Source organism: Saccostrea cucullata, unplaced genomic scaffold (assembly GCF_032062105.1).
Source record: "Saccostrea cucullata isolate Sc308-1 unplaced genomic scaffold, CSIRO_AGI_Scuc_v1 ctg2564, whole genome shotgun sequence".
NCBI classification, from domain to species: domain Eukaryota; kingdom Metazoa; phylum Mollusca; class Bivalvia; order Ostreida; family Ostreidae; genus Saccostrea; species Saccostrea cuccullata.
The window spans coordinates 148,724-169,355 of record NW_026920725.1 but is presented as its reverse complement, the minus strand read 5'-3'; the positions used below and the strand labels follow the sequence as shown (position 1 = coordinate 169,355).

At 33.6% G+C, this 20,632-nt stretch overlaps 1 protein-coding gene across 1 annotated transcript; it reads right to left on the bottom strand.

Moving 5' to 3' along the window:
• Positions 1–14,600: 14,600 nt before the first annotated feature.
• LOC134256385 (uncharacterized) lies at positions 14,601–19,374 on the bottom strand. Its single transcript, XM_062739034.1, has 3 exons — positions 19,140–19,374; positions 15,110–15,979; positions 14,601–15,005 (listed from the first exon to the last, which is right to left on the bottom strand). The coding sequence occupies exons 1-3, from the start codon at positions 19,372–19,374 to the stop codon at positions 14,611–14,613; spliced, it is 1,500 nt and encodes a 499-aa protein (XP_062595018.1). The 3' UTR covers positions 14,601–14,610.
• Positions 19,375–20,632: the final 1,258 nt, after the last annotated feature.

Sequence of the window (20,632 nt, the reverse complement as noted above, 5' to 3'; positions counted from 1 at the left end):
AATAAGTTGATTCTGGCCTCTACAAAGGCAAAAATATGTTGAAATATTAATTTTTTTTTTTTAAATTTCATTTTAAAGACCTGTAGATCTCTTGAAAGAGAGTGATTTGGATCGTGCTTTTTACCGCTGAAAGTATTATCTTTTATCTACCAAAGATCAAAAACTGTGTTTGCAGAAGTACACAATAATCATTGAATGAAGAAATTTAAAATCACCTATATTTTTTTTGCATTGTTTTTCCTGCACCGAGTATCCGATAACAACCGAGTTGCCGATAACGCGTTGAGCAGTGTGTTACATATGGACCTTACATAATTAATACACGTATGTCAAATGTACCCTTCCCGTATAAGCAGAACTGCATTTAGCTCTCCGAAAATACACATAATGATATACCGGTCTGTCAAAATATTTTTTCTGAGAGCTACCACGGCCTGTAGAAATGGTTTACAGGTCGATCGGACCCCCCCCCCCCCTACAAAACCCCTAAATTGTTCTCAAAAATCCTATTTCGTGCGTGTGTGTGTTGGGGATAGGGTAACTTGGTTAACCTTTCCTAGAACATTGCAGAAGTGTTTATGGGTGTGTATGGCGGAAGGGGGGTGGCAACTTGTATCAAAATAAAGAATTTCTGTAAACGAACTAAACTCAGAAAAAAGTACACCTTCCTTTGCAGACTCACTCCTTTCCCTGAACCACTTATATTGTTATGAATTATGTTTCTTAAATTTGTTCACACGTTTCTGTTGATCTTTTAATACTGTCACTTTATCTAATCGTGTTCCTAAAAATATAACTTGGAGTACACGACTAAGACGTAAGTTTCCTTAATTCGTATGTTTTCATCGTCTTTTCACCCTTGACCGGAAACTCGGATGCAATCAGTGGATTATCTGATTCAATCAAATAGAGAGATGTAAACGTTTAGGTGCATAAAAAAAACTTACTTCCTCATTTTTCTACAGATTTTATCAATCAAATCACGGCCATTTATTTATGTAATAATTTTATCTCGTAATATAGTAATATTTTTTTTTAATATTGATTTTAAAAAATACATCACAAAAAATCGCTCGCATAGCTGTTAGAAAATAAATAATATACTACTACCACTTTTAGTAAAGCTGAGATGTCGAGAAAATCAAGATCTCAAAGGTATTTGCCCGGGGGTGGTGGGTAGGGGTACTTGTCCCAATTTCCACAGACATAATATCTTTCCTGCCCTTTGATTGTAAATGCCTACCATATTTCTTTCATTTTAATTTAATGGTGAGATATGATCTAACAGGAGAAGCTAGCGAAAAAATTCTGACCCTGGCTACCCCCCCCCCCCTCCGGCCGGCAATTAAAATTGATAATTCGCACCGAAAAGAAATTAAATCTCTGTTGGTGTTTTGAACAAACAGAATGGAAAGAATTCGATGGGAACATACATGTACGTATAAACATGCATGCATGGGTTCTATGTCGTAGTCGTTTCTTGGAGAAAAAAGAGCCATAATTGTTCAATGGACAGGACATACATAAGCGGTCTTTTCCGGAAATTGGCGATGTCGTGCACTGCATGACAACATGTATTCCAAAATTGAAGATTTCTCTATACATAAAGTTTCTAATCGTCTCAAGCCACGGTCCGGAGTCCGCATTTATAGCTCTCCTAGAATGGGAGAGGATCGTTCATTTTGGCCGTGGTTTGCTTGTCTTGTGGACTTTTTTTTAATTATGTTACATATATAAAATAAACCCTTTTACAATGTAATGTTCCTGAGGATGAATCGTTAAAACATTTATATAGCCCGTTAAAAAGCCGTTCAAGGATTTATGTGTCAATATTAAACTTTATAATATATCATACCGATTAAATATTAAATTTTCTTTTTTTTTTTTAGAAATTACAAATGATATAGCATTACTAGTATTTCCACGATCAAAGCAGTAAGTTTTTATGAGTAATGATAAATTATTCCCATTCATTAATATACGCTGAATTTTTCAGTAGAAGGCAAAATAATAGTTTTCTGTAGCAAGAGGTCAAAATGGCGCGAAACTCAGAATGATGACGTAACGTCATAATCAATTTTACCTGTGACGTAATGACGTTAGCGATAGGCCCAAAATAGGCCCTCGGCACTTAACGTAGTATTTGAAGATAGGCCCAAAATAGGCCCGCGGCACAAAGAATGTTAAAGTAATGCATAACATTCACAAGATGAAACACACCCTTTAAGTCCGGCTTAATGGTGGCTTATAGGTCCTTAATGGTGGTTTAATGGTTGTCTTTAAGTCACCATTAAGTCTCCATTAAGCACCTTTAAGTAACATTTACACCACCATTAAGTTACCATTAAGCCAACTCAAAGTCCTTAATGGGTGCTTAAATGTAGCTTAATGGTAGCTTAATGGTGGCTTACAGGTCCTTAATGGTAACTTTTATACCACCATTAAGTCACCATTAAGCTACCATTAAGCTAGACTTACAGGTGCTTAATGTCCAAACTCCATTAAGCTACCATTAAGCTACCATTAAGCCACCATTAAGTCACATTACGCAGTCGATAATATTGTTTATATGGGTGAAAAATTATTTTTATAGTGATTTGTTATCAATATTATAAATGTAGAGTTCGCTTATATCTTGATTTGGTAAAAATAATGAAAAAAAAAACGAAATTCAAAATCCAAAAATAAAAAAAAACGCCACATTCGGTGCGCGATCCCATGACCTTAGGGTTGCAAGGCGAATGCCTTATCCATTAGGCTATCGCCGCTCTTGCTAGTGTGAAGAAAATATTAAATATTTAACCTTTATTTTTTTTCAAAATTTGTTTGGACTTGTAAAGGTATTTACTAGTATTTTGTTGAACATTTCCAAAAGTATTGAATTGATTTATTAATCAAAATATAAACAATTTTATTTGTGGATCTTAACACATTAATATATATTTCTACACTGAGTTCGGCTTTTAGATTGATGTAATGTGATTTAATTCTTCGCTCTGACGTCTGTTATTCGAAAATTTTCGAAATGTAAGCATTAAATTATGATTGAAAATAAATTAATTATAGATAAAACACAAAAGTCTATCATCGAAAAAGAAAGAGGAAAAAAACAGATTCTACTATTATTTTTAATATACTGCGGATATTAACGGTTTCTGTGTCAACAATTTAGTGACAATCCTCGCGTAAGAGTTACCTGGTTAATTACGTTTACAAAAACTTTTTTTAGAATATCATATTCAGTTTCAATTCTTTTTGTATCATAATGGGTATCAAAATAATTGACTTTTTACGATGAATCATAATTTTTAATTTGTTATATGCTTGCGTTAAATTTAAATTTTTTTAAGAATAATTGATCATTAAAATCTGTCAGTGTACGTTGTGTATGTATAGTTTCCTGTTAGTTAACCGGGGACGGGGGGACTCCTAATTAAGGTCTATTGTCTGACCAGTCGGTTTACTGTACACTGATCATCTGTTAATCTTACCCCGTTTCTCAATGTGTATACATCTGGTCGGATCTCATGTTTAGTCTGATCGGCCGTTCCTCTGAAAATCGATTTTGAAATAACAATCATTGAAGACCGACTAGATTTTGACAGATACTTACCGCTGCATTATTAAAAAAATAACGAATTAATTAGAATTATTCATGATGTAAAAGCCATTATAAAGTTTTTCATGGTAAAAGTCAATCTTTGAAAACAAAACATTTGTATACCAGTAGCCCCCCCCCCCCCCAAAAAAAAAAGGACAGAGATTTTTTTCATATTATATAGTTATATTCCTGTGAATTCCGTAGCGGAATGTTTCTTTTAACACATGGAATAAAAATACCATTTTGTTTTTAAAAAGTAATATATATTTTGTGTTCATGAATATAGATAATTTTAAGAACAAATTGATTTTTGGTATTGTAAATTTAAGATATTTCACAAGGACTTGCTCACGGTGTGTAATAATTATTTATTTTTAAAAATCATATACACTAAAAATAAAAACAACGCATGTAATAATGATTTATTTAAAAAAAATAATATACGGTTCTGATACAGGATGTCTTGTTTTATTATCACTGTAAATGATTTTAAGAAAAAAATAGACACCTCGAGCAAGCCCCTGTGGCTATTAGCTAACTTTGTTCCCAGTGATCAAGTTTATGCATGTTGACAAAAAACTCGTAGAAATTATGATCGAGACAGAATTATGAGTTGGAATGGAATAGATTTTGCGTAAATGGTATTAGAATAACTAAAAGTTAGTTCATAGATTCTATATAAGATGCGTAAAAGTTTAATGAGGGTTGACCATTAAGTCACCATTAAGCTCAGCTTAATGGTGGCTTAATGGTAGCTTAATGAAGTTTGGACATTAAGCACCTGTAAGTTGCAGCTTAATGGTGGCTTAATGGTGGCTTAAAGGAATTAACTTCTTTAAGCCACCATTAAGTCACCATTAAGCTACCATTAAGCGATTGCTTAAAGGTGGTCTTTCGTCTTGTGATTACCATTACTTAAGTAAAATAATGCATTACAATTACCATTACTTTTGGGGGATATTTAAAATAGAATTTTTTACAATACATGTACTTTGCAATATTTTTTGTCATAAGTATGTATCAACCCCCTTCAAAACTTAACATGATAAATGAGTTTTTGTATATAATTACAATGTCACTAACTTACAATCAACGAAAGTTCAAAGTTCTGAATTGTCAGTTTTATAACACATGTACAATATCCATTTTTTGTGTAACTATTGAAGTCATGAAGTACATGTAATATAACTTTTTGGGCACTTTAACCACTGTTGACCCCTGCCTTAAATATCTAATTTATAGTAAAACATACAGGCTATTTTGATTAGTACCTTATGAAAAAAAATGCATTGACAAACTTTTTGAAAAAGTAGACACGGTGTACATTTATATATATATATATAATTTAAGAAAAATCCAGTGTTTTAGTACAGTAAAATATATCCAATGAAAAAAAGTCAGAAATCACAAATCTCGAAAAATCATTTTGCCTAATGGCTCTTCAGACAGTTAAAAGTTAAATATAAAATTGCTTAGTAACGTTCATAAGCACGACGTCAAGTATTGTCCATTGTGACGTCATAATAACGTTAAAAGGTAGCATTATAATTCGCACCGCTACAATCACTAAAATAAACAAAAAACATGTAGAAAATTAACTTAGGTTAAAACTGAAGTAATTATTTTCTGTTACGTTTTGGGTTTAATAGTTTAATGAAGTAGTCCTCCTTTGCTACTCTGGATATTTCACAGTCACTGTGCATTTTATAAAATGGAAATAATTTAAATTTCCCTTCTCCACAGGTAGCAAAGTGCTCACTGCACGGCGTATTCCTTATGCTAGGATCCCGAATTTGCTGTTTATGGACTCGCACTCGTGCGTTCAATTTGCCGGTTTGTCCTATGTAGTTTTCATCACAGGTTGGACAGGTTATGCAGTAAATAACATTTTCTGATTTACAGGTCATGTTGGCGTTTGGTGTTAATTTTCAAGGAATGGAGCGAAATCAATCTGGAAAAGGAAGCATACAAGAGAAGAAGCCAGTTGAAAGGTTTGTGGTTTAAACTTTTAAACGAAAGAAAACAGGCTTATTGGAATGCTCTTAAAAATGAAAACCTTGCCGACACTTATGAGAGATGGAAAAACAAAGAAAATGCTATTTTCCCAAGAAAATTTAGGGTAAAGAATATTGAATCAGAACCAAGCGAGGAGACAAAAATCAGAATTAATTTGGCAATGCAGAAATTTGAGGCCGAAATCACACTTCTACGTCTACGAGTTCCAAGATTTCAAAGTAAATTTGAAAAGTGTGATGCAGAAATTACAGACGTGATAGGAAGAAGCTGTAATGGAAAAATTTGGGATAAACTTCTTGATCTTTGGAAACAAGATACAAAAAGAGAAGAAGAGAAATCAAATAAAATACTTGAATCCAAAATCGCATGGTTAGGAAATTATGAAGCAACGTATGGTACAGAACAAACAAAACAGAAATGCGTTGCAAACAATAAACCAAGGAAATCTCAAACGCAGAATAACAATAAACAAGCCAGAAGTCTTCCTACATTTAATTCTAATGGTAAAACAATGAAGCAGAATCCCTCATAAGCTGAGATGGTGAAAAATGGAATTCAGAAGAAAAGTAATGGTCCTGCAAAACACAAACCAGCAAATTCCAAATTCCACCAATCAAATGTTCAACTTCATAAACAAGGACAACATCAAAATCAAAACAGGACGTCGAATAAAAAAACAAAATACCAACACAATGTCAAGTACAACCAACAAAACTATAATCTTGACAGGGATCATTTTTAAGGACAGGGACAGTATCAGAAGAAACGCAAGAAACCGGAAGTATTCCACAAGAACAAGAAATGGATGAATCAAAACAACCTGGACCTAAGATAATCAATATATCCCAAAGGGACCTAACAAGTGAAGAGATAAAAATCTTAGAACGTGGGTTAAAGTTCACGCCGACCCCTTAAAAAGATGATGTTGACATAAAAAAAGACACAGAGGAATTTTGCCGAAAACTGCATTTGAGAGATTTTTTTCAAAATGAAACAGAAGACGACGAATCTTTAGTTAGAAATAAAAAAGGTTTTAAACCGCCACCAAATAGAAATAAACATCTTGAAGATTACATAATGTGTCTTAAAAATTCAGCGGATACTAATTTAGCGGAAACCAATGTGAAATCAAACATTTCAAGAAAGGAACAGAATGCTTTAAAAGATTTGAGTGAAGATTCGTCCATCATTATAAAAGAAGCGGACAAATCAGGTGCAATAGTTATAATGGATAGAGACCATTACAAGGAAATGGTAATAAGTCAACTTCAAGATGATCAGTTTTATAAAAAACTTGACCAAAATGGAGACCGCCAAACAATGCGTAGAATTGACCGGCTTACGAAAAAAATTGCTGTTGAGTTTACTAAGAATGAAACAGATTATCTCACACATTTTGAAGTTAAAACCAGCAATTTTTACGGTCTACCAAAAATTCACAAATCCAGGGAAATCCAGGAAAATATCAAAAGATGTGAAAATACATATATAAAAATTCCGAAACCCTCGGATTTAAAACTCCGTCCCATAATAGCAGGACCATCCTAATGTACACAAAGACTGAGCAATCTACTTGATTTGATTCTCAAACCATTGTGCAAAAAAGTACCAAGTTTCATCCGTGATGATTTGGATTTCCTTAATTACATTCCAGAGGAAGTACAACAAAATACGCTTCTTGTAAGTTTTGATGTAACCAGTCTTTACACCAACATCCCACATTACTTGGGACTTGAAGCTGTCAAATTTTGGATGGAAAAATATCCAACAGAAACGAATGAAAGATTCTCTTAAGAATTTATACTTGAAGTCCTTCAAGTAGTTTTAGAAAATAACCATTTTCATTTTGATGAGCAATTTTACCTCCAAATCAAGGGCACAGCTATGGGTACCAAAGTGGCCCCAACTTATGCCACTCTAGTTATGGGTTACTTGGAAGAAAAGCTATATAATAAACTTCCAGAAATATTTGACGAAACTTTTGTACAATACATTCGCCAAAACTGAAAAAGGTACCTTGATGATATTTTTATTTTTTGGAATAAAACTGAAGATGATTTAGAAAAATTCCATACGGTAATAAATCAATTACAGGAATCAATTCAATTCACTATGGAGATTAGTGACAGACAACTCCCATTTTTGGACCTCCCTCTAATTAAGGATGATACCAAAATTATTACAGACCTGTACTGCAAAGAAACAGATTCGCACCAATATTTGAATTTCTATTCATGTCACCCATCACATACTAAGCGTAATATTCCATACAATATGGCAAGGCGCAAATGCACAATAGTAACCGATACAACTTTACGCTCAAAAAGGTTAGAGGAATTTAAAAAAATCCAAAAACAACATTATCCGGAGAATCTTATCAATGCCGGAATTGAAGAAGCAAAAAACATTCCGACTTCTGTACTACGAAACACTCGCCGCAAGGATGATAGTGAAAAAAGCGACATCCCTTTTGTTGTGACGCACAATCCACGCAACCACAATATTTTAAGATCAGCCAGGAGATTTTTTCCCATTTTAGAACAATCTCAGAATCTAAAAGACATTATCAAGGAGTCTCAAATTATCAATAGCAGAAGACAGGCACCCAATCTGAAAAAAAATCCTAACAAGAGCAAGATTTGCAACAAACAATGTCAAAGTCGTCAGGAAGTGCCGTGACCCACGTTGTGGAACATGTGAATATCTGGAAGAAGGAAGCGAAAAAACTTTAAAATGTGGTAAAAAATTAACACCAAACGCCAACATGACCTGTAAATCAGAAAATGTTATTTACTGCATAACCTGTCCAACCTGTGATGAAAACTACATAGGACAAACCGGCAAATTGAACGCACGAGTGCGAGTCCATAAACAGCAAATTCGGGATCCTAGCATAAGGAATACGCCGTGCAGTGAGCACTTTGCTACCTGTGGAGAAGGGAAATTTAAATTATTTCCATTTTATAAAATGCACAGTGACTGTGAAATATCCAGAGTAGCAAAGGAGGACTACTTCATTAAACTATTAAACCCAAAACTTAACAGAAAATAATTACTTCAGTTTCAACCTAAGTTAATTTTCTACATGTTTTTTGGTTTATTTTAGTGATTGTAGCGGTGCAAATTATAATGCTACCTTTTAACGTTATTATGACGTCACAATGGACAATACTTGACGTCGTGCTTATGAACGTTACTAAGCAATTTTATATTTAACTTTTAACTGTCTGAAGAGCCATTAGGCAGAAAGCGCTAACAGTAAAAATGATTTTTCGAGATTTGTGATTTCTGACTTTTTTTCATATATTATATATATATATATATATATATATATATATATATATATATATATATATATATATATATATACATATAACTATATATTCATTTTTAACAGATTTATATTACAAAAACAAGATCGAATAATCAATACAATAGTTTAACAAGTTAAATTGAAGAAAAGCATCAAATTGCCCGCTAACACAATTTACCATTTCAAAAAGTACTTTCAAAATATCATATAAGCATACCTGCAAGGAAAGCATTTGTCAAAATATTCAAAGCTAAAACATGTAGTTACATGTATCATTTCTTAATTCAGTCTTCAAAGCAAAGTAAAAAAATATTTTTGAAAAATTTGATAAAAGAAAATCATTGCATTTGCTCATCATTTGGATTCAATGATGTTTTAAAGTTAATGATGGACCTAAATGATCAAAATGAAGATGCAGCCTCTCACGATAAACCTCTTCTTCAAGAGGGATGACGGAAGCTCTGTATTGATTATACAGACTAAACACATTATTTCTTAGTCTTTACTCGTTGTTATTTGGCAGATAAATCAAATACTAGTACATGTATACATGTATAGTTATAATGAGCAAGGGTGGTCTCTCTTGTGAGTAGTGCTTCAATCCTTAAAAGTGAGGCCCCAAAGGATAGGAAGGAGGTAAAAAAAGAAATTGGAAAAAAAATACTACGGCAATGTTGCCCTCTGTTTAATTATTTTCCGACTTTTTTAATCTAAAGTATTAAAATAATAAAACAGCTAGAAATATAACATGATATGACACGCTCTATTTGTTTGAATAAAAGAATCCATGTGCTTGCATTGAATTTAATTATAAAGCACTTGTTCCATTTTCCTTGTTGTTTCTATCTTTATCTCAGTTACAAATACAAATATAGTTTTATGTTATTTATGTGCAATTTTGATTCGTAACTGCACGGAATTGACATATAAACAGCATGTATAAGAAGAAAAGAAAAAATATAGACTCAAGTGAATATAAAAATATGCCATTATTGTATGCAAATTATTAAAATGAATATACCCAAGATAATGTACTAATTTACTTGTATATTTTATGATGAACATATTCTGATCAAAAAATACAAGCAATACGTAACAACAAACCAAGACAAACACTATTATCATTTATATTAGAATAACAAAGTCTCCAAGCAATGTGATTTATATAGCCTATACAATTGAAATTCCAAGAACCGTGTTTACAATATAGGAAACATTTTGTTTAATGCAGGCTTCCTACAATTCCCTGTGGAATTTATTAAATTTTGAATTCTCTTAGTACTGTATATTCAATTTCCATATATAACTTGAAATGTATTTATGTTGTTGTTTGACGTCCAATTCGAAAATTTTTCACTCATAAAGTATAACTTTTATAAACGTTATCATTGAGAATTCGTAGCAAGTAGAACTAATAAATTTTCATTAGTTCTGCAGATTGTGGAGAGATCGGTTTAAAACGCGAACATTTTGTCAAGGGGACATACAATTGTTATTTGGAAATTTGTCATTGTACTAAATGGAAAACCAGGAGGTTGTCGAGTATTGCCTGTAGTCAGGATAATATTCAAATATGAAACAGACCACGCGAAAAAAAGGTCAATCATATTCTATATAATTATATTTATCAAAAGAATATCAGTTAATTCTGTTTACACATATAAATAAAAATGTAAGCCGTCTTTTAAATATAAACTAGTGTTGTAGATAACAAACAGTAAATGAATTGTATTGTTCTGATGTATCTGAATGAGTTCAGTTTGAAAATTACGTAAATCAGAATTTAAATTTCCATATGCTAAAGCCCCTTAACTGTCGATCACCAGTAAGTAAAATTAAATATGATTAAGATGTTTCGTAAAACGAAAAGACGGTTAATTACGAGGTTGATCGAAAAGTTTCTGAACTCCTTTTCATATCTTTTCTTATTTAACGTCATTTGCTATACAAATTTGATAGATTATATAATAACAATTCAAATGATTTGTAGTTTTTAGCTCACCTGAGCCAAAGGCTCAAGTGAGCTTTTCTGATCACAATTTGTCCGTTGTCTGTCGTCGTTGTTGTCGTCGTAGTCGTCGTCGTCGTTGTCGTCGTCGTTGTTGTAAACTTTTCACATTTTCATCTTCTTCTCAAGAACCACTGGACCAATTTCAACCAAACTTGTTATAAATTATTCTTAGGTAAAGGGGATTCAGATTTGTTCAAATGAAGGGCCACGTCCTTTTCCAAGGGGAGATAATTATGAATTAGAGAAAAAATTAATGGCATTTTAGAAAAAATCTTCTTCTCAAGAACCACTAGACCAGGAAAGATGAAACACGTGTGGAATAATCACCAGGTAGTGTAGATTCAAGTTTGTTCAAATCATGACCCCCGTGGGTAGGGTGGGGCCAAAATGGCCGATCAAAGTTTTACATTGGAATATATAGGAAAAATCTTTAAAAATCTTCTTCTCAAGAACCACTGGGCCAGGAAAGATGAAACTCATGTGGAATCATCCTCAGGTAGTGAAGATTCAAGTTTGTTCAAATCATGACCCCCGGGGGTAGGGTGGGGCCAAAATGGCCGATCAAAATTTTACATAGGAATATTTAGGAAAAATCTTTAAAAATCTTCTTCTCAAGAACCACTGGGCCAGGAAAGATGAAACTCGTGTGGAATCATCACCAGGTAGTGTAGATTCAAGTTTGTTCAATCATGATCCCCGGGGGTAGGGTGGGGCCAAAATGGCCTATCAAAGTTTTACATAGGAATATATAGGAAAAATCTTTAAAAATCTTCTTCTCAAGAACCACTGGGCCAGGAAAGATGAAACTCATGTGGAATCATCACCAGGTAGTGTAGATTCAAGATTGTTCAAATCATGACCCCCGGATGTAGGGTGGGGCCAAAGTGGCCGATCAAAGTTTTACATAGATATATATAGGAAAATTTTTTTAAAAATCTTCTTCTCAAGAACCTCTGGGCCAGGAAAGATGAAACTCGTGTGAAATCATCCTCAGGTAGTGTACATTCAAGTTTGTTCAAATCATGACCCTCGGGGGTAGGGTGGGGCCAAAATGTCCGATCAAAGTTTTAGATAGGAATATATAGGAAAACTCTTTAAAAATCTTCTTCTCAAGAACCACTGGGCCAGGAAAGATGAAACTCGTGTGGAATCATCACCAGGTTGTGTAGAATCAAGTTTGTTCAGATCATGACCCTCGGGGGTAGGGTGGGACCAAAATGGCCGATCAAAGTTTTACATAGGAATATATAGGCAAACCTTTTAAAATCCTCTTTTCAAGAACTTCAAATCTATAGTTAGTGATATTTATATGGAATCATCCTCAGGTAGTGTAGATTCATGTTTATTCAAACCATGACCCCCTAGAGGGTTAAAATTCAAGCCCCCCCCCCCCCCAATTCAATGAACTTTCAGTTCGGATCTGATATGTGCCTTTTCCTAGCAAATTGCTCAGATGAGCGATGTGGCCCCTGGGCCTCTTGTTTTTTTTTTTAAATTATGATGATCTATTTCAAACCTATCCAGAATTAAATACTGCAAATATGGGATCTCGGAGAAGGCAAAATTTAGCAATTAACAACAACACATTTAGTGTAAATAAACATACATGTAATAATGTCTGTAGTCATATTTTCTGTATAATAAAACAAATAAAAACGGATATTAATCTTAGATGCTTAAATTACCACCTGTACAATTAAGTTATAATGTTTGGATTCCCTCTGCTTTCTTCCACTGTTGTGTTTTTAGGACTTTAGACACACTTTCTTCTGCTATGATTGCAATTCCTTTTTCACACAAGCATAGTACAAGCTCTAGTACAATAAAATGCCAGCAGAACAATTACTATTCATAACGCCATCTTAACTGAATAATCTTTGTTAATTTCCCAATTGATTCACATTCCAAATTATGGCTTAATATAAGAAATGAAATGAAGTGAAATGAATTTGAGAATATTGGTAGTCCTCATTGAAAGCGAAAAAAATAATGATGCTGTTGACATCACGGGGCAGCGGATAACGATATAAGTAACTTATGTTATACTGAAGAAAATCTAAAAATGTTAAAAAGTAAATAAAAATGTCACAAGTAAGACGTGCATGTGTTTATAAATGGTATAGGCAGTATTTGATTGACAGAGACTTTGTATTGCAGACGAAGATACAAGTCTATGAAAACCGTTTATCAGGTAAAACCTGAACAAAACAAAAACATTATTAGCACACCTCAACCGGCAATCAATTGCGTCTCTATATAATTGAAACATGCTGGAGAGGAAAGTTTAACAACAAACAAACATTAATTTTATACCAAAGCATCTCTCTGTACTCCTCACAAAAAACAGTAATAAGAATTTACATCCCCTTTTCTTCTTCTGTTTCTTTGTCATTTAATCATATCTGTACAACTTTGATTCTTTATGATGTGAGAATATTACTTGTGATCATGTTTATTATTCATTATCGTTATTGTTATATCATTTTCAAAATGCTGTTGTAATTGTAATCATTTACATGTAACATTATAGATTTACATATTGTAAGAACTCTGAATTATTTAGCAAGTATCTTAACTTGAAATATTTTGTATTTATCGTGTATATGTATAACTTTAAACCTTCAATTGTTATTTTGGCAATCACTAATTCAATTATTGTATATATTACAGTGAGGGTTTTTTTTAATTGCAAGAACTTGTTACCAATCCCTTTGTATAAATTATACAATAAAATATGTTCAAAACAAAACCAGAATTTAATGATTGATTGTGTATTGTTTAACGTCCCTCTCGAGAGAATTTTTCACTCATATGGAGACGTCACCGTATGCCGGCGAAGGGCTTCAAATTTTTACCTTTGCTCGGCACTCAGAGCCATTGAGCAGTGAGGGTCTCGGTTTTTAAAGTCTCATCCGAAGGACCCGCAACTTTCACTTTAAAGTGCTGAGCGCATGGTAAAGGAACAGTTGCTACCCATTTATCAACTAGGTCAGTCGCAGCCGAAATACGAACTCACGACCTCCCGATCACGGAGCGAGCGCTCTACCGACTGAGCTACCATAAACGGTAAACAAGAATTTACATGACAACTGTGCGGCAGAATCTAATATATTTGAAAGAAGTAAAAGTAGGGGCTTGGTTAAACCTTTGCTGGACGGGACTTTGTATTTTTTGTTTGTGATATCTTTTCTGATGTGGGGGGCTATAATTAGTGAATGTTAATCTCACGTTCATCGTCAGAAATCGTTTTAAATTAAATAAAATAAACACCCCACTCTATACAAAAACATATCGGGAAAATCTTACAAGTGATATGTGATACATAATTAATAATTGAGAGTCAAAACATATCTATGGTGGACATTCAGATATCTGGACGCCAGATATCCTGATGCTTCAGTATCCAGACGATTTTTCATCAGAACGTATTTTTTATGTTATTTTGTCTTGTATGACTGGTGATTCAGGTATCCGGACGCTTCACATATCCGGACAAATTCACTGGGAACGAAAGCGTCCAGATAAATGAGATCCACTGTATAAGTAACATATAATAGCATGACACAAAATGTACTCATACAAAAGCATGATTCGTTAACAGTTCATTTCCTACATAAACTATATGACTGTTTATATGTCATAACTTTACATTCGTAGCATATGTTTGAATTAAGGAATTTCCATTGGTTCTGCAGGTTGAAGAATAGAAAGGTTCAAGACATCAGCAATTTTGTCAATGGGAGAAACGAAGGTTACTGGAAAATTCGTCATTTTACCGAATGCAAGTCCCAGTGGTTGTCGAGTATTATCCAATTTATTGCAAACGTACACGGCAGCACCGGAATCTCCGGGTAAAAAGAAAATCTGTGAATTTGAATCAAAAATTGAATAGCAGTTGTCTAAGGTTAGATAGACTCCGGCACGGTCTGGAAAAGGCCTACGGATCAGAAAAGTGCATTCTTTCAAAATTCCCTTCGTTTCACCTGTTGTCCTTCCCCTTTTGATGACTTCATACTCTTCATCGGAATCTAGGTCAAAATTGATTGATGAGTATTGCAATTCATCTGAAAATGAGAAAGATATATAAAACACTATAATTTTCTAAAATGTAAGAAGAATTCAATCAAAGTCAAAATGATGCTATAGAAGAACCAACTGTTTTACATACGTTTATGCATAAGTACATCAGTTTTGATAAAAGCTGCATCTATTCCAACAAAATTGTAATTTCCAAAAAACGAATCGTCGACCTGCCCAACGATATTGTTAGAAGCACTGTCTTCAAAGGACGGATGAACAATTTGATAAGTATTATTTTGAAAAGAATAATCAGAAAGTTTTCTTTCATTCAGTGAAGCAATAACATCGTCTGTTAATGCCACATGAGCAGCAGTAAGAAATCCATTGTGGGATGGATGTGATTGTTTCTTTGCAAAAAATCCCAAAGTTCCCGATGAAAGATCTCCGTATCTACCAACGCTACATCCATTATTTAGGCCTTTACAATTCTCACATCTTCCGAACTGAATAAAATCTTCTAGAATGATGCATTCAAACTCTTCAAGAGATTTTGGTAAAGGCTCTTCTCCAAATGGAATCAGATCTGCATCTAGGCAATATAAAACTATACACTCTTTATGAATGACGTCGTCTCCAGAATATTTAACTGGACTCATGCTTATCGAAACTAAATTTGAATGCTTTGAAAACAATTCCTCTTTTTTATTTTTTAGGATGTCTTTCATGCGCCTTTTTATTTCACTCTTTATATGAAAACCTTTTTCTTTTCTTTGCATAATAGCAGTAAAACTCGTTTTGGAGTCTGACTTCAGGGATACATCAATATATTCAAATAAAGCATTATCAGGCACATTTATTGCATGATCCCTGCAAAATATCTTTGCTTTGTCTTCCGCGTTTTGTAAAAATACTTTCATAACTATTGCGTTTTTCTTTCTTCCTGTTATAAAGTGAAGAACTGATGGACATCTTTCGATATTCTCTATTCGAAATTCACGAAGCATCCATTCATCTATAACTAAAAAATGGAAAGTATTGAGATATGAACATAAATAAAGTATTTTGATGTAAAGCAGTGATAAAAAATACCTTTCAAGTGACAAGGTTTCGCATGTGTTATAGTGATTTGAAAGCATTTCTTACGGATTTCAAACATAAATTACACTAAATATAAATATTGCTTGTTGATAAATGTTTTGATGCATTAAACACTTAAAGTATTTGTTTCAAAGAAGACTATTTGGTATTGGGATAGTTAGCTAAATAAAGAAAAAAATAATGTACAGTCAACTTGATGCTCACTAAAATGTGTTGAAAGGTGTCTGAATGTTACCTTTAAGTTACCCACATCGGTTATTTCCATCGCATGTCAATAATTTGTATTGCATACAGTTTTAAAGAATTAAATTTTGTTTATTCCTAAGGTATATAAAATATATGGAGATAACAAAGAGTATTCAAGCTCAAAAGTAAATTAAGATTATTAAATAGGAGCAGAGGCAACACAGACCTCCTAACATCAGAAGTGGGATCAGTTCCAATGGAACAATGAGAATCCTCGGCCGACCGGTCACAATCGCCTAGTGCTCCCAGTCAAGATCAGGAAATAACAGAAAATCCATCGACAATACAGTGCATAAATAATGGCCTAACTAAAACATAAGTCAGCATATTACTCAATGATAAATTGTATCTGCTGACAAGGTCATTCAATAGAACATAAAAGTTACGATATGACTTTGCAACGTCCCCGTAGATATATTGCAAAAAAATATATCGCAGTTCTGAATTGGCTGTTCCGAAGGCTTGAAATGCTTTAAAAATATACCTTTTCTTTTGAGCTAGAATTTTATTCCAATATGAAATTTTTGATAAAAATGACAGTGAACCTACGATAATAATTTATTCAGGTATTGAATTGAGGAATTTTTGTGATGTCATAAGGCTGTTTTGATCACGTGACGGGCATTTATGATATTCTTAAATGTTGCACAAAAATTGCTTTGGCATAAGTGCAAAACAAGTATATTGTGCAAAATTTGTTGCATAGATCAATTCATCGTGATCTCTGGTACATAGAAAGTGCTGGGGGGGGGGGGCAGGAATAATTTTTACTTTATACTCTTTTTTTCCACTCATTATTGCAATTTATACCAAATTCAGTAAGAGGACACACTTCTTGTAGATTCACACGGAATATCTTCAATTAATCTTTGTTTTTCACTTGTGCCAGTCGAATGTAAACATGATTCATAAATTCTTTCTCCGTCTACGGACGTGTAAGAGAGTGTTTCATATATAATTTTTACATGTAGCTATTGTTTATATGTGTGCACATCGGACAATCGAAAGAAAAAGGTGTATCTAAATTTCAAATGTTTAACATCATACCTTAAATTCATTGCGAACACTTGAATTAAACAGCACCCCCCCCCTCCCCCAATGTATATGCCATGTAAATAGTATGGCACTTTCTCTACCCAGCAGCTCAAGTACGCAGTGACCTGGCGTTATTTTCTATTATGACGTCATATAAAGGCAGTTCAGAGAAGCAAGTACAGTTATATATATTACTGACAGCCTTATCCTAGTCGGGTACAGTAATGAGTCCCTATTTTTATTGAAAAAGCAACTATCAATTTTATGAAAAAAACCTGGAAATAATTCATCGTGGGGAATGGTTGTGAATAACGGCAAAAAGTCTAAATTACAAAGGTGTTGATTTTGGAAAATTCTTATGATTTTGAATTTTTTAAACGTTCCTTGGATTTGTTAAGTATCTACTTCTGATGTATACCATTTTGTTGCACAGTACTCTCGAAATAACATTTCTTCGTTTCTAATACTCCTTATATAAATTGTAATTTAGAAGAATCTGGATTTAATTCTACAAGTGGAAATCCTTATCATACTTATACTTCCCTTTCTAAGGAAGTAATTCTTCAACATCATATGTCGATTTTAATATTTCACTAAAATTATTGAAATCATTGACAGCTACTTTTTCAATAAAAATGCAACTCTTAAATTAACTGACCTGGTTATTGGTCATTTGCAAAATTATTTCGTTAAAACACATTCTGATTGCATACACAAGTACTCTAAGGTTGACATCAAAAGGAAGCTTGAATTTTTTATTGACAATATCAATTTGGTTTTTTGTTTTGGAGACCAGATATTCCAACAATCTTAATGGGCACCAATTGCACTCCGTTATAAGACCTATTATTATATTCATGTTAAGCAGAATAAGTGCAAAATCTGATGCTTGAAAGACGAAAACACTTGCTGTGGCATTCAACACGACATTAGATACATCGACGACGTATTATCGATTAACAACGGTACTTTCCATTCCTACGTCCATACGATATATAATCTGGTGAGCTTGAGATAAAAAATTCCACCGAGACTGACACATCTGTTTCATACTTGGATATTTTACTTGAAACAAACTTTAATGGTAATTTAAGAACCAAGCAATATGATAAACCTGATGACTTTAACTTTTCTATCGTCAACTTCCCTTACTTATGCAGGAGGATACCTTCGTCACATGTAAACGGGGTGTATATATGTCGGTTGATCCGATACGTAAGAGTATGCTATATGTATGAACAATTTCTAAAACGAGGTAAATTATTGACAAGCAGCAAGTTGATGAAACAAGGATATCAGCAGTCTCGTTAAAAGTCATTATTATTATTTCGTAATTTCTATGGTCGATACAATGACATTGTCAGAATATACAATTCATTATTGAGCCAAATGCTGACTGCCGTTAATTAAACTAATTGTAAGACAACTATTTATACGTATGTTTATATGTATTGACGACGGATTTTGTCCGTTATTTCCCAATCATGACAAGGAGCACTAGGCGGGTGTGACCGGTCATCAGGAGATGCTCATTCCTCAATCGCACCTGACACCATCTCTGATGATTTGGATGTCTCTGTTTGCCCTGATCTTATTTTGTATTGTTTTTTGGACTTTGAGATTGAATACTGTTCGATATCTCCATATCCTTCTTCTTCTTCACTACTGTTGATATTTTAGTGAGGAGTAGAGAAAGTCGCTTGGTTGAACATTTGGTAAAACCTTAAAACTACCTGTGGTAAGTTTCAGTTTATCGAAAAAAAATTAAACCTTACTAATTAATAATTTGAGTAACATACGTTTCATTTGGTCTCTAATGGGTATCTTTCGGCTTGCAGTCCCCAATCGGCCAACTAATTCCATCAGATCACTTTCAGTTTTATCAAATATATGTTTCAATTTAGAAACTATTTCATAGATGAGTTTGTCCTTCATTCCTTGTATGATGTCGTATACTTCTTTTCCTATTTTGTGTCGCCATTCCACGGAGTTGATATTTACAGACTCTGTAACTGTTTCCTTTTTAATAACCATCATTATGGTCAGTAATGGGTTCAAAAACCGTACAACGCTTCCATACAAATAATCTCTCACCATCTGCATTCCGAATCCCTTGCTTTTGATGTCTTTTAAAAAGTTAGATCTATTACCTTTTTCCAAAATCAGTAATTCGAGTCTAATCAAAACCTCGAAAGTAAACTTATCTCCAATTTTTTCAATTGTTTTTGTAATAATTGTTTTTATAGTGCTAGTACTAAACCTTGAAGAATGCTTTAAATAACTTCCATCATGGACAGATTCGATATTGCGACCTTCATCAATAATTTCCAGATTTTGGCAATGTTGTTTAATAGCATCTAATGAAATCGAATAAAATGCGGCATTTTCCACAATTCTTTGAATCTCTTTCCTCCGTAAATTTTGCACAATTTTTTCAACTGCACTTCGAAATGAGTCGATCGTGTGTTTACAACAGTAAAGGAGAAACTCCTTGTTTGAATCTAATTCATGGATGACTCTAAAGTTATGGAATTTGAACAGGTATTTGAATTGTTTGTAAACAGCTAGTTTTGCATCTATAATACACACAGAATGACTGCTTACAAGAAATAATCTTGGAAGGTGCGCTGTGCTTTCTAGTGTATCTAAGGTACTTGTTAGCTGTGTTGCAAAAGAAAAAAAAACATGAAATGAAGTCTATTTAATTTGTTTGATTTCCATAAAATAAACGTGTATTAATTCTCACATTTTGCATTTTTCATGCTACAAAGGATAGTGTGTGAGGAGTTATTAGTCGGATATATTTTTGCGAAGTAAAAGTATGTACTTCAAAGGAATATGTAATTTGATTGATTGATTGATTGATTGATTGATTGTTTATTGTTTAACGTCCCTCTTGAGAATTTTTCACTCATATGGAGACGTCACCGTATGCCGGTGAAGGGCTTCAAATTTAGACCTATACTCGGCACTCAGGGCCATTGAGCAGTGAGGATTCTTTATCGTGCCAGCGCCTACCGTGACACGGGACCTACGTTTTTAAGGTCATATCCGAAAGACCCGTGACTTTCACTTCTAGTGCCGAGCGCTTGGCGAAGGAACAGTCAATTCCTTTGTTTACGTCTTAGGTATGACGCGGCGCCGCGAACGAGAATCGAACCCGGGCCTCCCGATCACGAAGCGAACGCTCTACTGCTAGGCTACCGTGACCGGTCCAATGTAATTTGAATAACAAATGTGCATTAAAGAAAAAATTAAAAATATCAAATTTACCTCCTTCACAATAAGTAGT

Bases quoted from the DNA above. Each gene is read 5' to 3' on its own strand.
- LOC134256385 (XM_062739034.1), bottom strand. From the start codon at position 19,374: ATGGTTATTAAAAAGGAAACAGTTACAGAGTCTGTAAATATCAACTCC. The intron at 15,980-19,139 runs GTATGTTACTCA...TCCATTTTTTAG, and splicing joins CATTAGAGACCAAATGAAAC to TTATAGATGAATGGATGCTT. The intron at 15,006-15,109 runs GTATGTAAAACA...TCTCATTTTCAG, and splicing joins TGATGTACTTATGCATAAAC to ATGAATTGCAATACTCATCA.